At 45.8% G+C, this 20,778-nt stretch overlaps 1 protein-coding gene across 2 annotated transcripts in view; it reads left to right on the forward strand.

Moving 5' to 3' along the window:
• PATJ (PATJ crumbs cell polarity complex component) overlaps positions 1–20,037 on the forward strand; it is a 133,954-nt gene extending 113,917 nt beyond the window's left edge. For both annotated transcript variants that reach the window (XM_053985055.1, XM_053985054.1), the window contains exons 34-43: positions 983–1,176; positions 2,906–3,053; positions 4,091–4,177; positions 7,317–7,434; positions 9,051–9,091; positions 9,353–9,475; positions 10,527–10,631; positions 14,015–14,118; positions 15,631–15,754; positions 17,372–20,037. In XM_053985055.1, coding sequence (XP_053841030.1) covers positions 983–1,176; positions 2,906–3,053; positions 4,091–4,177; positions 7,317–7,434; positions 9,051–9,091; positions 9,353–9,475; positions 10,527–10,631; positions 14,015–14,118; positions 15,631–15,754; positions 17,372–17,518 — 1,191 coding nt within the window. In that variant the 3' untranslated portion in view covers positions 17,519–20,037. The remainder of the gene's footprint in view (positions 1–982; positions 1,177–2,905; positions 3,054–4,090; positions 4,178–7,316; positions 7,435–9,050; positions 9,092–9,352; positions 9,476–10,526; positions 10,632–14,014; positions 14,119–15,630; positions 15,755–17,371) is intronic.
• The last annotated feature ends 741 nt before the right edge of the window (positions 20,038–20,778 follow it).

A 20,778-nucleotide genomic window follows, 5' to 3' on the forward strand; every position in this document is an offset into this window, starting at 1 on the left:
ACACTTATAAATGAATGTGTGCAGAGTTGGTACAAAAGAATATAGAGAATAAGATTAGCCTTAATTATCTTAATGTAAAATTAGATATGATTGTAGTTTTGCACATCTAGAAATTCTGAGAAATCTTTTCATTGCCTTAAAACTCATGGAAGTAGGTTAACATTTGTGGTTATTCTGTTGCAGTTCATGCTGCTTCCTAGAGAGACTTCAAAAACGTCCAAGTATTGATATGGTTTGCTATGAAGAAATAAAAGATGATTTAGTTGACAGAATATTGGCAAACGCCTTAAAGGGCACTTGTGGATCAGGCTTGGCAAAATTAGATTAAGTTTCACGTTCCAATAGGTTTTTTTTTAATGGAACATTTAAGCAGAACTTCTTGTTCTGTCTGACATTACTAAAATGCTGAAACCTCCTCAGGTTTTGGTAAGAGAAGTGTAGCTGGCTGCTCCAGCAGCGGTCTGGTGTGCCATCTATTGGGAAAAAAGGAAAATCACCATTGAATACATCCTGCCTGGGATTCTCTGTGGCCATTTATATGCTGGGATTCTCTGAGGCCATTTATTCTCTGGTGTTTCTGATTCCTTCTGTTTTCATCTTGGTGATGTTACGGAGCTGGGGGAGGAGGGATGTGAGTACTGAGGTACTCAGGGAGCTCAGAGGAGCACATCCCACTTTGTGTAGCTGGAGAAGGAAGCATTGCTTGAGGTTCCAAAGGCTTGAGGTTAAAAAGAAGGGAGGAACACCCAAAACTTCCGAGCCCAAATGTTCTGATTGTTGGGATTTACTGCAGGCAGTGGCACAAAGCTCCGAGCTCACCCTCCATAGGAAACCCAGGATCTCGGCCCTCTGGGAATGGGAAAGCTCAATTAGAGCGCCAAGGGGTGTCAAATTGACAAATGTGTGCTGTCACCCAGGGGCAGGGTGTGATGAAAAGATCATTTATCCGTGCCATTTGGAAAGCAAACACTGATTATTCCAGGTGAACGGGATCGATCTGCGCAGCGCCAGCCACGAGGAAGCCATCACTGCGCTCCGGCAGACACCCCAGAAGGTGCAGCTGGTGGTTTATAGGAATGAGGCACACTACAAGGATGAGGAAAACTTGGAGATTTTCTCTGTAGATATCCAAAAGAAAACGGGCAGAGGACTGGGGCTCAGCATAGCTGGGAAACGGTAAGAGTGCCTCTGTTGTGACAGCGCTTCCAATGGGAAATATTTGGGATTTTGATGTATGAACAACTGTAGCTAATAAATGGAATGTGAAATAAAGGGGGAAAACTCCATAAGGAGCAGAATTTTATATGTAAATATCTTCCAGGATGGAATGGGGCTGTGGTTCTGGCTTCTCTGCTCCTGTGTCAGAGCAGGGCTGAGAAGTGAAGGGTGTTGCTGCCCAGGAGAGCTCCGGGCACAGAGAGGGAATCCCATGCAGAACTGGGGGCTCATCAGGGTAGCTGTGTCTCAGGGCTTTGGAAGCCCCAACCATGGCTTTTCTGGTTTCTAAACTGGGGGATAAACCTATCCTACCTCTTTGCAGAAGGATTTGTGAGTTAGATTGAGCTCATGCTCGGTTCAAAGGGACTGAGGCCAGTGGAGGGTGAGAGGCTGAGTCAGACCCAAACCCTGAGCAGTTCAGGGGACTGTGCCACACTGCAGAGAGCAGTTTGCAGAGCAGAACCTGAGGTACAGAGCCACTGAGACTGGAAAAGCCCTCCAAGGTCACCGACTCCAGCCTTTGACAGCTCTGAATGCCACCTCCAGTCCTTCCCTGGACACCTGCAGGGATGCGGACTCCAAACCTCCCTGGGCAGCCCCTGCCAATGTCTGACCACCCTTTGCACGAAGAAATTCTTCCTGATGTCCAACCCAAACCTCCCCAGAACAACCTGAGGCTGTTTCCTCTTGTCCTGTCCTGGCTCCACCCTCGTGTCAGGGAGTTGTAGAGAGCAATACAGTGGGAAGTAACAGCAGCCTAATAAAATGTGACTTTTTCCAGATACATCTCTAAAACACTGCTGTTAGATCACTCAAACCAGAGCACTGATAGTTTTAATCTTCCTTTGCTAAAAGAGATTTATGGCATGACACTTGTTCAGTGTTGGAGTTGCCATCCTGTATTGCCAAAAATCATTTACTTTTGCAATTACAAAGCACCGTGTCATTATCCTGACTGCCTACGGTCAGTAGAGTTTCTGCAGCAGTTTTTGGGTGGCAGTGTTTAACCCAGGTGTTGTGAGCAGATTGTGGGGTGGGTAATTAATTTAGATTATGTAAATTACCCTGCAGATGGTAATCACAGTCTCCAGCCCTCCTCCCTTTGCTTCCGTGCTGAACTTCCTGTGCTACTCCTGGATCCTTCAGAGTGGGGATCCCCTCCTTAGAAAGAGCCCAATTGCTGAAGTTTGTTAAATGATGCCCAGGTACAATTCAGGGTAGGAAATGTTGTGTGCTTCAGGTGAAGGATAAAGAAATGCCAGATCTTGTCATTGCACCTGGCACCAGCTCACACCACGGAATCACAGAGTCATTTAGGGTGAAAAAGCCCACCAAGATCATTGAGTCCAACCTTTAACCTAACCCTGCCAGCTCCCATCAGGAGATAGTTTAACTCCATTACAGACTAAACCTCAGACTTCTATTCGTATAAATGGTTTTTTCCATAAATCTTTATGTATCCTACAGTCAGAACTAGCAGTTCAAGGGGAAAGACAGCATTAAATATTAGCAAAACATGCTGTGGTTTTAAAACTCATCGATTTTTTACACAGCTGAATGAGGTGTAAAACTGGTTCTTCCTCTGCTCACAGGTTTCTTTTAGTGTCTCTTAAATGCAAGTAATCTAAATTGGTCTCCCAAAGAATATTGGATTGTGTAATTAGCCATATGCTTCTTGCATTGTTAGAAATGGAAGTGGAGTGTTTATCTCTGACATTGTTAAAGGAGGAGCTGCAGACCTAGATGGAAGATTAATTCAAGGAGATCAGATTTTGTCTGTAAATGGGGAGGATATGAGAAATGCCTCACAAGAGACTGTTGCCACTATACTTAAGGTGAGTACAGAATACATTTTGAGATATTGAATTGCAGTTACTGACACTCTGCAAGGTAATTATCCTGAAGTGCTATTTACCACACACAGGACAGCTCCAGCTGATTACCGAGACAAGAATTTCATCTGAAATAACTGGGAGGTTCATTTAAAGTCTGTGTATTTCTAGGAATTGGATGATAGGAAGCAGGAACACAGAGGCATATTTAGTATTTGGGCATTTATTTGAAAATGCAACTGTGTATCTCATGTGTTAGAAAAACACTTGGAAACGGGAGAGGCAACACAAACCAGAACTGAAATAAATCTTTGGCTTTGCTGTACTGACCTGCAGGGATAAAATGACAGCTTAAATCTGTTCCTGCACTGCTTCCCATCCTCCGGGAGTGATTTCACTCTGAAATTCTGGGAGAAGTTGCCTTTTTCCATGGCTGGTTGGGCTGGGGGAGAGGGCAGGGGTGGGATGGCCATCAGTGGATGCTGAAGACCCATTTCCATTCCAAACTGCATCTGCTCCCAGGGCTTTCCCCCTGCCATCCCCACCAGTGTTTCTGCACATGATTTCTTTCATCCTTCAGGGGAAAGACTAATTATTTCCTTGCTTTTTCCATTCAGGGTTGGTACCTTGCCAAAAGTTTACCTATTTAAGAATTGGGAACTGGTGGTGCGAGGGTATTTTGTTACGTGGGATCCATATGGGTTAAATTCACCCTTTTCTGCAGCATTTTGCCTCTGAAGGGTTTTTCAAATGTCTGCTAAAGAGTTTGGGGCTTTTTGTTTCTTTTTCCTGAGTAAGTTGGCCATCAGTTTGCAAGGGGGAGATTCATACTAAATTCAGCAACCAGGAGAAACCTTCAGGACAAGCCTAAATCCACTTTTTGTATTGTCTAAGTACAAGTGTTTGTGTTTTGAGCATTCCTTGTGGCTTTCTTCACGGACTTGTGGTGCTGAATATAAACATATTTCTCTCCAGGAGAGCATGAAATATTATATGTCTACTTAAATTGTACATTGTGGGTTGTTTTTGTTTTTTCCAAGTGTGCCCAAGGTCTGGTGCATCTTGAGCTTGGGAGATTGCGAGCTGGGTCATGGCTGTCATCACGGAAAACATCCCAAAACAGTCAGGTTAGTGACAAATTCCTCTGTTCAAACTGGAGCTGTGGAGGGCAGAGCATGGGGATGGTGCACAGATGTGCACATGAAGCTCATCCTTCCACAGACACTGCTGAGGGTGGGAAACAAAATATTTTATCCCCATAATTTTCTGTGCTGAACTGCAGCTGAAATGCTGAGGGAGCAGAAGAGCTGGTTAATGTATTTATTGCTGAAGGACTGTCTTCCCAAGACACACCAAAAATCTGTAATATCTTTCTCAAGTGATGATGCCCAGAAATTTTGGGTTTGAAGACTTGAAAAAATTGCTTGAATGTATTTTCTGCAGCTGTTTTGTCCATCAAAACGAGCTAATGAAACCAAACTGTATCTCTGCCTATCTTCCAGCAGAACCACAGGAGAGCTGCTTTCCTCTCCAAGAAAACACAGAGCAATTTCCTGCTTCACTTGCTTTTTACCTGAAGCGAGGACAACAATTCATTTTTCAATCAGAGCAGGGCCTTTCCCCTCTCCCTGTGCCCCTCAATCTGCTCAGACACCAATTCTTGGTGTTAAACCTGGAGGATTGCAGGGGAGAGAAACAAGGCACAGTGACTTAGAAAACTTCTTCTTCATGGGATTTCCTTCTGAAAATCGACTGCTTTGCCATTCTATTTAAGGTGCCAATATCTCTAAAAGAGGGGATCACAGCAGGGTGAGGCTGTGGGGGGCTTTGGCCCCTTTCTGCCATGGGGAAGCTGCACATGAGGGGATTCAGCACTGCTAAAAGAAGGGTTTGTTTTTTGGAAACGGAGAGGAGGAGCCATAGGAGGCTTAGGGGAGATGTGAGCTAAAGCAGGAATGTTTCTAAGGAGGTCTGTGAGAGGCCTGTCCATGAACAGCCCCAAAAAGGTGCCAAAATTATCACAGCATGGTGTGATTTCCTCACTTCCTGAAGGCCAGCAGTGGCCCTGGCTGGCTGGAGGTGGTGAGGTGCCAGGAAGGGCTAAAGCCATGTGGGAACAGCTGGGCTTTAAAAATACTGGCTTTGGAGAAACATCTGCAGTGCATGCAGCAGGCAAGGACAAGTGAAGTAACAGAGGGAAATTGCACTGATTGCATTAAGTCAGCAGTCAGGTATTAGATTTTGTTTTGGCCATTGTATCAACATAAAGCCTTAGCAAGAGCAATGTAATCAAAAAGTGACAGCTAAAAGTTACCCACCTGTTTTTACCATGTAAAGCTCAAGCTGAAAAGGAAGCAAAATGCCATAATATCTAACGTGGGTCTAGGTAAAAATTCAGATCCAATGACTTCATCTCCCTTTTTTTGTAGCATAAGAGGCTTTTGCAGGAACCTGGTAAATCCTGCCCTTTTTTTAATACAAGAAATCCTAATCTCCTTGATGCAGAGTCGTTTGAGAGCCTTCATCTCCCTGCTCCGAAGTGACTTGGTGATTTTGAAAACGGAATAAATGTTTCTCACCAAAACCCTTCCAAGCATTATAAAAATCTTGGCAGATGATGCAGCAAACCAGCTTGAGTGATTTGCACAACTGCAAGCGCTGCTTTAGAAGGTGCTGGCCAAGAGCATCCAGACCTTTTGTCCTCACTTGGCTTTTTTCTGGGCCCACTGCATCCCTGGAGCAGTGGAAATGGAAACAGGGATTTCTTTCACATGCATTGCAAATGTTGTTAACTGGGCCATGATTTGGCACCCAGGGGTGGAAACTCTGCTGTGCCTGGTGTTTGTCACTGACAGCTGCACACTGGCCAGTGGGATAAATGTGTCAGGGCTTTTGAGCTGATGAGTTGGGGGGAGAAATCTCTGCTGTGTGTGGACAAGGATGGAGCAGATCTTTGTTTTGGACAAGGCAGCCCAGTTGGAAAGGTCTGGCCCTCAGTGGAGCTGTTCAGATGCACTTCCTAAATTGATGGTTGGGTTTCCTCAAGGGGCAGAGCCTGAAGATGATGCCTCAGGTTTTGGCTTTTATATTTTCACATTCTGAGCTGCTTTAGTGTGTGGGTCTGGGCTTCACATCAGGGGATGCTGAGCTCTCTGCACAGAGCAGGGAGACAAAACAATTCCTGCTCCAGCTGGGCACCAAGGACAAATGACCCAAAGCTCAGGCCCAGGAGCACAAACAGCGTGGGCTGGAGAGAGAAAAACAAGCAGGATGGGAGTGCCTGGGCTAAAGCTGGAATGGGACAATGAACTGCAAGGTGCAAATGGAGCAGAGCTGATCCCAGTGAGAGCCCCCGGGAGCGCTCGTGCATTTTGGGACCATTTTGGTTCCTCTTGGCTGCAGCCCTGGCTGGGCTCTGGTGCTGCCCAAGGTGGATCCATGGAGGAGATCCTTTGAATGAATCCCTGCTTTATTCTGTAACTCTGCCCAGCCTCTGCTCTGGGGCAGCCCCCACAAGGCATCAAAGATAAAAGCCAGAAAAGGAGAGAGGGAAAAAGAGAGAAATGAAAAGGGCAGCAGGAGCAAACTTCTCCCTTTGGAGGCTCTCCTGTGTCAGCTCCCTTGTTCTTCTGGAAATGAGAGGAGGCTCTTGGGCAGATGGAAGGAGCAGGAGCAATTGCAGTGTCTTCAGCTAAAACAGCAAAGATTCCTGCCAGGTGACAGGATGGGTGTCCCTGTTATCCCCCCTTCATGTGAGAGAGCAGCTCTTTGTCCTCCTGGGTGCTCGTGCATGCAGGGGCATCACAGGGAAGGTGTTCATCAGTTCCCCTTCTCCTGAGGTGTGGAGACACCCTGGGAGCAGCTGAGAGGGGGGAACACCTTCTAAAGCTGACCTGAGCAACCCATAAGTGTGGAATACAGTCTGTAGTACTGTGAGCAGCACCACAGGATCACTGAGGTTGGAAAACCCCTCCGAGACCATCAAATCCAACCATTCCCCAGCACTGCCAAGCCCACCACTAACCCCTGTCCTTAGTGCCACGTCCACACATCTGTTAAATCCCTCCAGGGATGGTGACTTCACCTCCACGGGGAGATTTTGGTCGGTTTCCCCTCCCAGAGGGGTTTGCACTTGCGTGGCCAATGTGGCATTTCCAGTGTGGCTGGCACAGAGCACAGCTGCACCCATCTGCTGCAAGGACTGGTTTAAAGTTCACTTTTGGGTTTGACTCACGGGGTTTTTTTTCTTTTCTTTTTTACCCTCAGGCGAGCCAGCAGAGTGTCCACAGCCACTTCCACCCTGCGCTCGCTCCCGTCCTCTCCACCTTGCAGAACTTTGTCAGCACAAAAAGATCCTCAGCAGACACATCCCAGAGAAACTCAGGTACAAACTGGGTGGCTGTCAGAACAGCTGAGTGTGATTTGCTTCATATCCAGGCTGCTTTAAAAGCCAAAGTGAACACTCAAATCTGGCTTTCCTGCCCAGCCTCCCCGAAGACGCCCCACGGATGTTTTTAAGACCCGAACACTTCCCAGAAGATGACATTATTTCTTTGTCTGCTGGAGGAGTAATGGCCCCTCTATTTTAAGAGCAGAATTCCTGTGCCCTGCTATTCCCCCACGCCCTTGTCAGAGGCTTAGCCCAGGCATGGTTCTCGCATTAGGAACAGTTTTCTCAGGGAATAAAGCTGCCACCACTTCATTTATATCTTTGTTGCTCTTGAGTGCATAAAGGGGTGTTCTGTAATGAGAAAGTCACAATGCCCAGTTTGCAATTTGCAGGTTTAGAGAGCGTTAAAAATCCACAACCTGCAGCAGCCTGGGGGGAGTGGCTCCAGGAACTGGGAATCTCTGCTCACATCTGACCATGGGCAGGAGGAGAAGACATTTCTTCTGCTGGTTTGCAGGCACTGCAGGAGCCTGGTGGCTTTTGGGCATCCTTCCTTGTGCTGTCTGGGCAGGCCCTGCAGCTCTGGGCATTTCCTGACCCTGATTTGGGGTCCCCAGGGCTGGGCTTCCCAGTGCCACAGACCTCAGCTGTCCTGGTCCTCCTGCCCAGGCACACCTGTGGCCTGTGTGGATGTGGGGAGTGCTGGTTTTTGGGGGGTAAGAATCATGGAATTTTGGAAGAGATTTACTCTGCCAGCCTTCTGCAAGGCTCTTAAAAGTTTCATTAAAGCTGAAACAATTAGGGGTGGGTGTAGCAGAGCTCAGGACCTGACTACACCATCAGCTTGCTGGGCTGAAAAAGTTGCAGTTTTGAACAATGCCTCTGAAGTTTCTCTGTGCCTTTTTCCTTTACTTTCCATTCTCCTTTCCTCTCTTCCCTTCCCCCTTTCCCCCTTCTCTTTTCCTTGTTCCTTTTTTTCCTCTTCCCCTTTTCCTTTCCCATTCACCTTTATTTCCTTCCCCTCATCCTTATTCCCTTCCCCTTTTCCTTCCCCTTTTCTTTCCCCTTTTCCTTCCCCTTTTCCTTCCCCTTTTCCTTCCCCTTTTCCTTCCCTTTTCCCTCCCCTTTCCCAATATTTTGAGTACTTTTCCACACCCTATGACAGGATACACACCAGCCTGACTTCCTGCCTGTCCATTATTTACCAACACAGCACAAACAGGAAGAGGAGATCCCTGGAACTTGCACCATTCCCAGAGCCCTTTGTGCAAGGACGCTGTGATTTAGGGATAATAAGCCAATCTTTAATTGAGTGGAGGCACAACAGGGCTGTTCTCCAGGCTGGCAGAGTGCTGCTGCTCCACAGATTGTGGCTGGGATACAATGGGAGTCGTGGTGACACCGGAGCCGCAGGGATTACACCGTATTCATCCTTCCTCCTCCTCCTCCTCCTCACATGAGCAGCACTGCCTGCCTTGGCACAGGAAGGCTCCACTCCTGCCTGGTGATAACTCTGCCTAGGCAGCAAGGGACTGTTGTCACCTGACAGTGTTATCTCTTAATTATATTATCTCTTAATTACAGAAGCTAATTGTTTGTTTCTTTATTAGTAGGAGCCGATATGGGCCCGAGGACTGTGGAGATAACAAGGGTCAGTGAGTTGTTTTCTACCCATTCATAAAGCCCACTCCTTCCACTGAAGTTGTTCATCTTTGCAGCATTTCTCACAAGTCAAGCTGCATGATTTGTGTTTGCACTCGGGTGTTGGATGTGTGCCTGTGCTTTGGGTGAGGAGATGTGTGTGTCAAACCCATTTTCTCCCTGTGGCACCAATCAAAGCAGTCAGTTATTGCCATACCCTGAACTCTGCCAGTTGCCCCTGCTGCAGATGTTTGGTTTTGCTGTGTTCCAGGGCCCAAATGATGCCCTGGGTGTCAGCATAGCAGGAGGGAAGGGCAGTCCCTTGGGAGACATTCCCATCTTCATTGCCATGATCCAGGCCAGCGGAGTGGCTGCTCGGACACAAAGGCTCAGAGTGAGTACAGGGGCCCTCAATATTTCCTTTTTCATCTCCCACGTGTCCCTTGAAGCCTCAAACACTTCTGCATCTGCTGTCACTGATAATCTCTCACAGACTGCTCTGCCTCTATTTATATAAATTCAAAACAACAAAAAAAAACCACCCCAAAAAAGCCCAAATCTTCCTTTCTCTTCCCATCTTGGCAATTGCTGCCCATATTGAAAAAGTGATGTAAAGAGAAAGAACTTAAATGCATTTGTAGTGGTCGTGGGGTGTCTGTGTTCATCCAGACCCAGGCAGGGCAGCAAGAAACCCTCTGGAAACCACAGATATTTTGGGAACTCTGGACTGGGCATCATTTAGAGCTCCAACCAGATAGAAACCAGATCAGAAGTGAGAGTTGTTTGGTCTTAAGGCCCCTGTAAATAAACAGCAAAATAAGGCACTTGTGTCAGACCCACAGCACATGTGGGTTTCCAGGTGTGGCCATGGTGAACACTTCCAGTTTTGGAGAGAGTTTCAAGGAATCATGAGGATTGAAAAGAATTTATTATGCAGATCCACGTGCTTTGGCCCATGAGATTCCTTAGGACGTGCTGCTACACTCATGCCTTGTCTCTAATGGAATTAAACAATGGCAGGGTCGAGATCATTTTTGTGTGTAGGAAGAAGAAATCATCCAGGTTAATTGGATTAATATCAGAAGTTCCTTCTCTCCTATACAACATTCAGCATGTGCTTACACGGTCTGGAAGAATATGAACTTGTCTGCACATTCAGACACAAATGAATCCTTTCTGGATGGGAGGACAGCAGTGAAAAATCTCCCTCCCTCTCTGCTTGCAAATAGAAAGAGTAAAATACAACCCATCTTTGTTTCTCTGATCATATTGTTAATGTTAAAAAAAGAATGGGAAATGATCACTGGCAGTGCAGAATCCTCACAAAAGGGATCCCGCAAAAGAGAAGCATGACTGTGCAGTGCCAAGTTCACGAGGAATTTTAAGCATTCTTAATTTTAATTTTCCCTAATGCTGGTAATTTTCCATTACTGTTGTACTTTCAGGTTGGAGATCGGATTGTCAGCATTAATGGGCAACCCTTGGATGGGCTGTCTCATGCAGATGCAGTTAATCTACTAAAGAATGCTTATGGGAGCATTATCCTGCAGGTATGGTGATAAATTGAACATGCAGCTGCAGCAGGGTAGATAAATGGCATTCAGGAAGGGAAAAAAAAAAAAAAAAAACGAAAAAAAAAAAAAAAAAAAAAAACAACCCTGAGCATCCCTGGCATAAGGCATCACAGAATTGCAGGGTGCTTTGCTGGTGGGAATTACACAGAAGGAGAGCAAGAAATCATTTCCATTCAAAAATTCTTTATTGCCATTGACATGGGCGGTGAGCGTGGTTTTATAAAAGCATAACAAAGGGAACAAAATCACTTGTTGCCACACGTGATAAATCAACAAGCTTCCAAGTTGTGGTTTGTTTTTTTTTTTTTTTTTTAATTGGAAGTTAACTAGGAACAAGAAAATGTGCTAGTGATGTAATGAGACAGGGACCCACAGGGTGGTTTCCTTGTCCTTGAAAGAAATTCTAGCAGAATGCAGGAAAAATGATGGCATCATCACTAAGACAGTGCTGCCTGGAACTGATTATTCATCAGGTAAAGGATAAAAACAGTGAAGAGAGAAAACAGTGCTGTCACTGCTGTGTTTCTCTGGTAGCTAAAAGGGACATCTTCTGCCACATTGCTTCTAATTGCTGCCAGCCACTGTGTTGGTGCATAGTTTATTTTTATGTTTACACAGAGAAATGGGGGAAATACTTGCCAGTTGGAATTCAAAATTCTACTCGTTTGCAGAATTATTGCAACAATTGGAAAACAAGCTGAAGGCACCACTAAAATCTACTCTTAACTCTCTTTATCATCACAGCATTTTGGATTGGAACTCATCCTGAGGGATTTTTGCAAGCTTCTTGCTTGTATTATGACACAAATGTGACTATAAAAAACGGGGAGGGTGGGGGGAAGAAAAAAGAGGCAATGAAATGATAATAAACTTAGTTTGAGACTTGCTCATTCTTTGCTTTGTCTGTCCATGAACTGCTGACCCAGTAAGTGATGAGCCAGTTCCAGAGCAGATGGTGTTTTGTGTAGTTCCATTGAAGTCAGAGGAAACACACAGATTTACACCAGCTGAGGATTCTCTGTTAAATTATAGTTATCATATTGTTTCTAACGTTGAGTAATTTCACTTTTCGTGTCAACAGTGTTCCCTGAATAGAAAATGAAAGCTTGCTGCAGAACCCAGAATTGCTCATCTTGAAAGCTGTAATACTGCTCAGTATTGCACCTCTTGATGGATTTAAAAATATTCCTGATGGGGCACTCTGGCACTGGGTCACTCACACAAACAAAGAGGTTCTTCTAGAAATGCCACTGGGTTAAAGAGCTGCTTCTGGAAGTGCCTTTGGGTTTGTCAGTTGGCTGTTTTTCTCCTTCTGAGCATTCTGTCTCAATAAAATGAGCTTGATGCTGTTTACAGATGATAGAGGTTTATTGGGATAGAATAGAGTCTGTTTTCCTCTATCAAAAATCTGCTCTAGGAAGGTGGGGTGCTGTATTTTAACACCTGGAGTGGTGTCAAAGCGTGGTGATGGTTCCCTTCCCCACCAACCACAGGTACCTCTCCACCACCAAACTGCCCTTTTTTTTTTTTTACCAAAACAATCCAAAAGGAGCAGCCCTATCGCTGTGATCATCGTGACTGATGTGCCATTAGGTAATTCTGTTTATTATCAGGGTAGCCCACTTCGTGGCAAACTGCTCTGAAAGGTCAGATAATTGTGTTCAGTGGGGTGGAAAGGCTTATTATGGGAACGTCCTGGGAAGGAGTTTGCAAATGCTGTTTGCAAATGGGAGATTAAGGTCTCAGGGGAACAATCATCCCTCTCAGCTGTTTTGATGCCTTGCTTTAATTTAATTTCTTTTCTGCAGGTGTAGTAATGAGATAAGGGGGAGCTTTTTTACAAGGTTGTTGAACTCTGATATGTTCTTGCTGCCAGCTGAAGATTTTTGAATATAGAGTTGGTTTTACTCTCGTTTTATCGAACAACAACAAAAAAAAAAAAAAAAAACATGACAAATCCTGGCTGGAATTCCTTACTCTGATGCCACAGGAAGGGAACCTTGGTGGGGTCTCTACTGGCTGAGCCAGGTGCTGTTCTCATCTGCTGGACCCCCTTCCTTCGGGGCATCCTGGAACCCGAGTCCTAGGGTGCAAAATTTGTATGGAAACCTCCTGGCTCCATCACCCTCTTGGCTCCAGATGACTGGGGAAGAGGGAAATATTGCTGTGGAAGAATTGCGAGCACTCATTTAAAACAGATTTATAGAACAAATTTCTTTCTTCGAAAAGGGAAGTTTTCCTTAAAGCCAAGTTCACAGCAACAAGTGGAAGAAGTACCTGCTCACTTTGATAAAATAAGGCCATAGCTAGAGGAAATATTGGAATTGTGCTTCCTGGCTGTTTTTCACTGTGTCTGAGCTGAACTCCTATGCTGCAGTAAATGTCAAGCAGAGAAGAATATCTCCTCAGAGGGAGATGGAGTTAGGGGATAACCACAGCGTGTACTTGTTGGGAAATTGATGTCCTTTCAGCTGTAAATACTTCAGACCACTTCATGGTGGTTTCTTTGAAAATATTCCAGAAAAAAAAAAGGGAATAAAAAATCAGCATCAATGAATGAAAAATAAAGTTAATGCCAGGGCCCTCACTACTCTCACAGAAGGAATTCCTTCCCAGTATCCCATCTCTCCCTGACCTCTGGCAGTGGAAGCCATTCCCTGTGTCCTGTCCCTCCATCCCTTGTCCCAAGTCCCTCTCCAGCTCTCCTGGAGTCCATTTGGACACTGGAAGGGGCTCTGAGCTCTCCCTGGAGTTTCCTCTTCTCCAGGTGAACCCCTCCAGCTCTCCCAGCCTAGAGAAAGAAACCTTTCCATAGAAACCTTTTCCATAGAAAGGTGCTCCAGCCCTCAGAGCATCATTCAGGCTGTTTTCAGAATAATAGAGGACCCAGAACTGGGAAGTTGAACCAGTTTGTTTTCATGCTAAGAATTCAGAGAAGTCAAAACCAAGGATTAATTTGTTCCCTGCTCATCAAGCAAACCAGTCTGAGGCATTTCAGGGTTTCTGCCCAGTAGTCCATTGGATCTTGGTGTTCTCTTAAAGGTTATGGTGGTTTCTTTCAAGACCAATCCTGGAGCCCTTGTGTTGGCTCTCTTTCCTTGGAAAAGCAACCTTTTTCTGTGGATTACCCAGAAAGACTCTTCCCCTTTGCTCAGAGCCTGAGTGGGGGTCTTGTGAGAGCAAGAGAAAGCTTCAGAGCAAAATCTGCATTGAACCCCCAGAAAGGTGTCTGCTCTTAACCTGAAAGTGTGGAACGAGTGGAGATTCAAGAGGGTGGGACTTGGCTTTAAAGCTTGCTTGGGGAAAAAAGTCAACAGCTGATTTTCCAAACTGTATTTCCTTGCATGCCTGTTGCCCAGGTGGTGGCTGACACCAACATCAGTGCCATTGCCAGCCAGCTGGAGAGCATGTCCACGGGCTGCAGCCTGAACCTGCCCTCCGAGCATCCCGCCGAGGATCCTGAGTAAGTTCCTGCTCTCCTGCAGAGCTGGGGTGCATTTCTGGGCTCGGGAAAGGGTGCAAGGAGGTCCCTCCCACTGCTTCTCTCTCTACTTTTCCATCACCTTTAAAACGAAAGCTCCGTGACCTTCCCCAGGCTGATGGTGGGCTCGTGTCTGTCTTCGCCTGCTGACAGAAATTGCTTGAGTAAATATGCACAAAATGTGTTTCCAAGCACTGTTTCTGGGTGCTTTTTAAGGAAAAAAGTATCGCTTTTCTTCCTTAATGTTGTCTGACGTGGTGTTTCTGTCCTTGTCCATTGGCTTCCTTGTCTGGAAGGAGTTCTGATCATCGCAATTTGAAATAATTTGCTATTGGCAGACTGATGCCAGAGGTGTTAAAAACACCTTCCAAAAAATGTCCCAGGACCTTGTCTTTTCAATCTTTATGGCTTTATGAGTAAAAAAAAAATCCAGTTAAAATCATTCCTGCTTGCAGCACTTGTGTGTGTGGTGATGGAAGTTGGAGGTCCAACCCTGCCATGCATCATTCTCCATCATGTGATTTTCACATTGTAGCATCCCAGTTACCCTTTTGAAATTAATTTATTCTCCATTTCAGCTCATCATTTTTATTATGTTCTTCATTTTTATTCTGTGGTTCATTCCATTTATTTTAAGAAGTTGCTGCCCTACCTCAGGAGGGTTGAGTGTAAAAGTTGAGCTATTTGTGCTGCATTCTGTGGTCTTAAAATGTGAGATACTGGTTTTATTGCTGCTCCCAAAGGAGAACTGCTTGCTTTACAAAAGGATTTGTATTTTTTTTTTTCCATATCAAAGCAGCAGGGAAATTTGGATGTGAAAATATGAAGCAGAATTAGGTATGTCCTAAAAAATGCATAGATGTTACTCAGCTTGGGCTGCACCTTTAGATAGGTGGAGGATGCCAAATTGTTTCCATAGAATCATGGAATAGTTTAGGCTGGAAAAGCCCTCTCAGATCATCGAGTCCAACTGCCAAGGCCACCACTGACCCATGTCCCCAAGTGCCACATCCACACAGGGCTGGGGACTCCACCACTGCCCTGGGCAGCTGTGCCAACACCTGACCACCTTCCGTCCCCAGCAGTTCTTTCTACACGTGTAGAAATTACTAATTTCAAATTTGAGATGGATAAATTCATATGAGTGGTCTAAATTCCACAAAAAAAAAAAAAAAAAAATCTTCCTTTGCTCAGTGTAGGCAGAAAAAAACCCTGAAGAGTTCAGGTTCCAACTAATGAGCTCTGGAGTTATGAGCACAGGCATGTGGGTATAACACAATACTTAAAAATAATTTTTTTCCACTTGAGGAGCTGGAGCACACAGAGAAGCCTTTGAACTCTGGGCTTTGCAGGAATGTTCCAGTGCAAGGGTCATGGTTTGTGACTGTGTGAAAAAAACCTCATGATAGATAAATGTCTGTGTGAGTGTTCCTTCTGCACAAAGTCCCCAGAGACAGACATTGCTTATCTAAGTGATATTTATTGTGTTTTCAGAGCACCTCAACCTAAGATTATTACTTTGGAGAAAGGCTCTGATGGACTGGGATTTAGTATTGTAGGGGGGTATGGAAGTCCCCATGGAGACCTGCCCATTTATGTCAAGACTATATTTGCCAAGGTATCTTTTATTTTTCGCTTTCTCCCCCTTTTTTTTCTGTATTATCTTTGATAATAAACCTAAGATTGGGCTTGGTTAATATATTATGTAGCAGAAAGCAAAATGTAATGTCTGAGTAGGTTGCTGTGAGTTAGTGGACCCAGAACTCATAGCTGGCTTCTCAGTTTATATTTCATATTACCGATGCCTGAAACAAGACACTTTGTCTCAGCAAAATCGCTCTGTGTACTTGGGAAACTTGGGTTTGTACATTAAAATATTTATAAGGCAGTTTTTTATCTGTAAATCTCCAAGAGATTTACAGGAGGTATTGAAGGCATCTTTTTCTCCCACTCTGCAGGAGTGAGGAAATTGCAGAGATGCTGTATCCTGATGAAAAAACAGGAATTAGCCCATCTCTGGTCCCAGCCCTGAGTTTCTGGGGGGATTGGGGGTCCCTGCCAGGTACAGAGAACTCCAGCCTGTGAGGCTGGGGAAGAGTCCTAATACAGCAAATTACAGGAGGGAGATATGCCCCTTTTCCCACCCATCCCCAAAAATGAGCCAGCAAGACGTGTCAGGCATGGCCACATGAAGGGAGTTGTGGAAATGGAAGGGGAGGGAAGAAAACCAGTGGGAATTAGGGATACTTTCCATGAAATAATTATGAAGTCTGTCACATGCAGCTGCTTGCCCTGTGCCCTGTGTCACTTGTGGCAGGGTGGGTGATGTAGCTGAGAAAACTTTGTCTGAAGGTAAAGGAGGAGCCGTGTCTCCTGCTGTGGCTATTCTGGGGCTCAAACCACAAGCATCTGGTATTTTTACAATTTGCAATTATTAAAATATTGTGCCTTTTAAGTGGTGCTTAGGGTTACAAGTTTCTAGATATGAGCATGACTGAGAAATCCTAAATGGAACCTGAAGTTCCTGCAGTCACTGGTGGGGCAGAAAGAGACGCCGTGAGCCAACCTCTGGGCAGGCAGGGCTTGGGATTTAGGTAACAGAACTTCCCTGACACATCTGGAGGAGAGGAGTCATTTCTAAAGCTCTCGGGAAGCTTTCAGAACTTTTTAGGCTGGAAAAACCCTCTGAGATCACCGAGTCCAGCCATGCCCCCAGCGCTGCCAACCAATGTCCCCAAGTGCCACATCCACATGGCTTTTAAATCCCTCCAAGGATGGGGACTCCACTGGGCAGTCTGCTCCAATGCTTGGCATCTTCTGGTGAACAAAATTATGCTGATGTTCAACCTAAACAACCCGAGGCCATTTCTTCATCTCTGCCTGGGGCTGGGGGCAGTGCCCAGGTTGGTTCCCTTTCCCTCCCCACTTTCTCAGCTCTTTCTCAGCCGTGAGGCATGGAGTACATTTAAATGCTGCTTTAACAAGCCTCTCCACGAGCATAAAATCCAGAACCAGTCTCTACCCAGGCCTTTTAGCAGGGAAGAGCCAACTCTGTCTTCCTGGGCGTGTACCCTGGCAGGGTGGGGAGCGGCGGGCGGCGGCGCTCAGGGGGAGCTCAGCGCTGCCATTTCTCCTGGCCACGAGGGATTCCCAGAGCTCCATCCCTCATTCCAGGCAGCATTCCGGGCTGCAGGAGCCTGGGGGTGCCACGCTGAGCCCCGGTTTGCCGTTGCAGGGCGCGGCGGCCGACGACGGACGGCTGAAGCGCGGGGACCAGATCGTGGCCGTCAACGGGGAGGCCCTGGAAGGCGTCACCCACGATCAGGCCGTGGCCATCCTGAAGCGCCAGAGGGGGACGGTGACCCTGACAGTGCTGTCCTGAGACCAGCTGAGTTATTTTAGGCCATCAGTAGAGCTGTCAAACACTGCCCAGCCCCCAGCAGGGCCTGGATCGGCGTTCCCGCCGCCGCCGGGCGCGGCAGCGCGCATCTCCAGCTTCATTCAGCCTGCCTCGTTTTCTCAGCCTTTCTCCCCGCCCTCCACGACTTCTGGTGGCTTCGGAGGTTCCTCTGGACAAGTTTTAATTAAGGGACTTCAAAGGACAAGACTCGCTGTGCTTTATTTAACACCATCGAGTTGTCCCCGCTGGTCTGAACCCCGGTTGCGACTGCTGAACCTGGAATCAATTCGCACACAAAAGAGAATTCAGATCATCAGCTGATCTCATCTGAGGAGCAGAAATAAATGCCGAGTGACTTGTCATCTCACTCATGATTTACTTATGCTAATTGTTCTTTCAAGTATGCCAGAAAACATTAGCAATGTAATTAAATTACCACTGTTCCAAATGATGAAATATCAAATTCTCCTCTGGGAAATTATTTGTGCTCGGCACAGTAAGTCTGATAGTCAAATGTGAACTTCTCATGTTTATCTCTTTGGGTAGGTCTGTGGAAGTTAGTCAGAGGTAATTACTGTGATGTGTCAATTTGCAGCCTTTAGCATGAAAAATAAACGAGGGGAGAGGGAAATTTATTTTTTTAGGCTTTTAAAATGTTTGAGCCTTTTCAGATATTTAGGCAGCATGAACAACAGCGTAGCTCATTCTATTCTAATTATATTTTTTAAGAAGAAATGTGCTGATCTATGCTAGGCATGTCGCATACAAAGGCAGTTGTTGTCGTGCCAAGCTGCAGCATAATTGTTCATCCTGAAACTTTAATGAAGACAAAAAGTTTGCTTTGGGAATGTGATCCTGTAATTCTAGGAATGATGGTGAGCAGTCCCTCCGGCTCGATGGAGTTCATCCTAAGCACCAAACTGATGTACATTTCCAAGAGTCTGCCCAAGATCAGGTCGTGCAGGAAGAGGCTTTCATGGATCATGGAGGATGCTCCTCTCTTGGGGCTGCCAGAGTCAATTTTGGGTAACACCAGGCACTACCAGGCAGTGCTGGGATCATCTCCCACAGCCAGGTGCAGCAGTCTGGGATGAGGTTCCTCAACCCCCTCCAGCTCAGTTGAATCCCCCAGCCAGTTTTTTGGGGTCTGAAGCCCAAAAGGAGCCTTCCCAAGGCTCTGGGCCAGTCCCACTCTGAAGGTGGGGTGCAGGAACGTTCAGCCAAAACTTCCCAACTGCATTCCCTGTCCCAGCCATCAAGCAGTGATTACGTGAGTGTGGCCTTGGTGATTTAGCAGACAAATTTGGCAGATTCCTGGCAGTGCAAGGCATTGGGGGTTAATCTTTCTATCCAGAGGAGCAGGAGGGGGTTTGGAGGAAGCAGCCCAGTCTGATTTGGAACTATTTGGCATAATTTGTAATGGTGATGTAGCCGGGAGAAATGAAAGAGGGGGCGGGGTCAGAATTGGCTGCTCATTTTGTGTGAAAAATTCCAGGAATTAAATGGAAAGAAGGTTGAAAATCTGCAGTTTAATAACTGAGCAGTGCAGGGAGGTGTTAAAGGTACGGCTGTTCTGTGTCATTTAGTAGAATTTTTCCCCATTTTACATACAGGAACCAGTCCTGAAGCAAGGTGAACTACATTGAGACAGGAATGCTGTGATAAGTTCTCATGGAAAAGGGTTTTCCTTATTTCCTTGGAAAGTTTTCCATAACTTTAGGTAATCACAAAGTGCATTTAGCCTGCTGGAACCATTGGTGGGTATTCCCTTAATAGTGCCTGGAAGAGACTTCTCATTTTCAGTGGATTCCCAGTGTCCTGTTTGATTTGCCAAGTGAGGTGTGAGTGGAATCCTGATGGCAGACGCACAGGAATATCTCCAGATGTAAAAAAAAACCTGGAGAATTCCTAACAAACTGCTTTGGTTGCACAAGTATCTGAGGCATGCAGGAGTTCATGGTGAGGTGTGAGGAGGTACCCTCAGCAGCAGTGTGTGGAATTTATCAACCAAAGGGAATGATTCTTCCGTCCTGTGTTCTTGATAGCCATTGCATTCCGACCCTGAGATGTTGCCACATTTAATCAATGAAGTTGTACACGGCTATTTATTAGCCTGTGAGGCACACACAGTTCATAGACATAAATAATAGAATTTATGGGCTGAGACATTTTGCACTTCTCGTTGCTCAGAAGGAGAGAGAACATTTTCTGCTTCTTGTAATTTGCACTTTGTGTGTTTGAATATATTACTGCCAAAAAAAAAAAAAAATTATATTGCAACTAATTGATAAACCAGTGACCACGCTCCACGTGCAGGGCCAAGGCAGAGAATTCAGTTTGCATCACGCTTGTCTGGGTGGGGGTGTTCTGGTTTGTTTAAAACTTTATTTCTGCGCAAGGGAAGAAGCAATTAAACCTCCTGATTGTATGTTTACGTAGATCAGTAAAATGAGACGTTTTATGACTTCAAAGGTTCTAAATAAAGCTCGGTTGCATAAGTAGTTGTGCATTTGTTTTATTCTGTATTTTAATTTAAGTCAGTGTTGAAAGCTGATGCCTGAGGTGTTGCCCTGATAACCAGTTTGAACCTCCTCTGGGAAAACTTTTCCTCTGTTTCCTCTTGTCCTAAGGGTTCTCCTGCCTTGGTTTGAGGACTCGGGGGGCAGAGCCTTTACTTTAGAAGGGCCATGTGCTGTTCACAGTCCTTCCATCAGCTTCCTCACCTGGAGAGACATGGAATAACCTGCTCTGGGCAGTGGCAGCACCAGGAGCCATCTCAGGGCTCTTGGCATTTCTTGGCCAACTCATAACCAGGTTATGATGTCGTTGGCTGGGCTGGTGGGGCCAGCAGGTCAGCCTGGAGGGGTGAGGGGCTCCACCTCATTGTCCTGCTGATGAGGAATCATTGTAATGCCTCTAAATTCCCTGTAATTAATCCCATGGCAATTACCACCCTGGAAGTGTGACATCCATAGAGCCTGTGGGGGTAAAGTGATTATGCCAGGGTGGAGCAGTTAATGTCCCTCTGCCTGAAAGCACTGGAGTGAATTAATTTAGTGTCACACGTGTATAAAACATCCATTTTTACAGTTGTGCTGAGCGTGGATGCATAATTCCATTATCATCTTTCCCCACAGGGTCACATGTCTGGATATCTGGTTTGATGTCCTGGTTAAACACTGCCACAAGCATTGTTACCCCTCTTAGTGGGGTTTGTTCCCCAAAATGCACCTTCCTGTGGT

The sequence above is a fragment of the Vidua macroura genome, chromosome 9, assembly GCF_024509145.1.
Source record: "Vidua macroura isolate BioBank_ID:100142 chromosome 9, ASM2450914v1, whole genome shotgun sequence".
Classification (NCBI taxonomy): domain Eukaryota; kingdom Metazoa; phylum Chordata; class Aves; order Passeriformes; family Viduidae; genus Vidua; species Vidua macroura.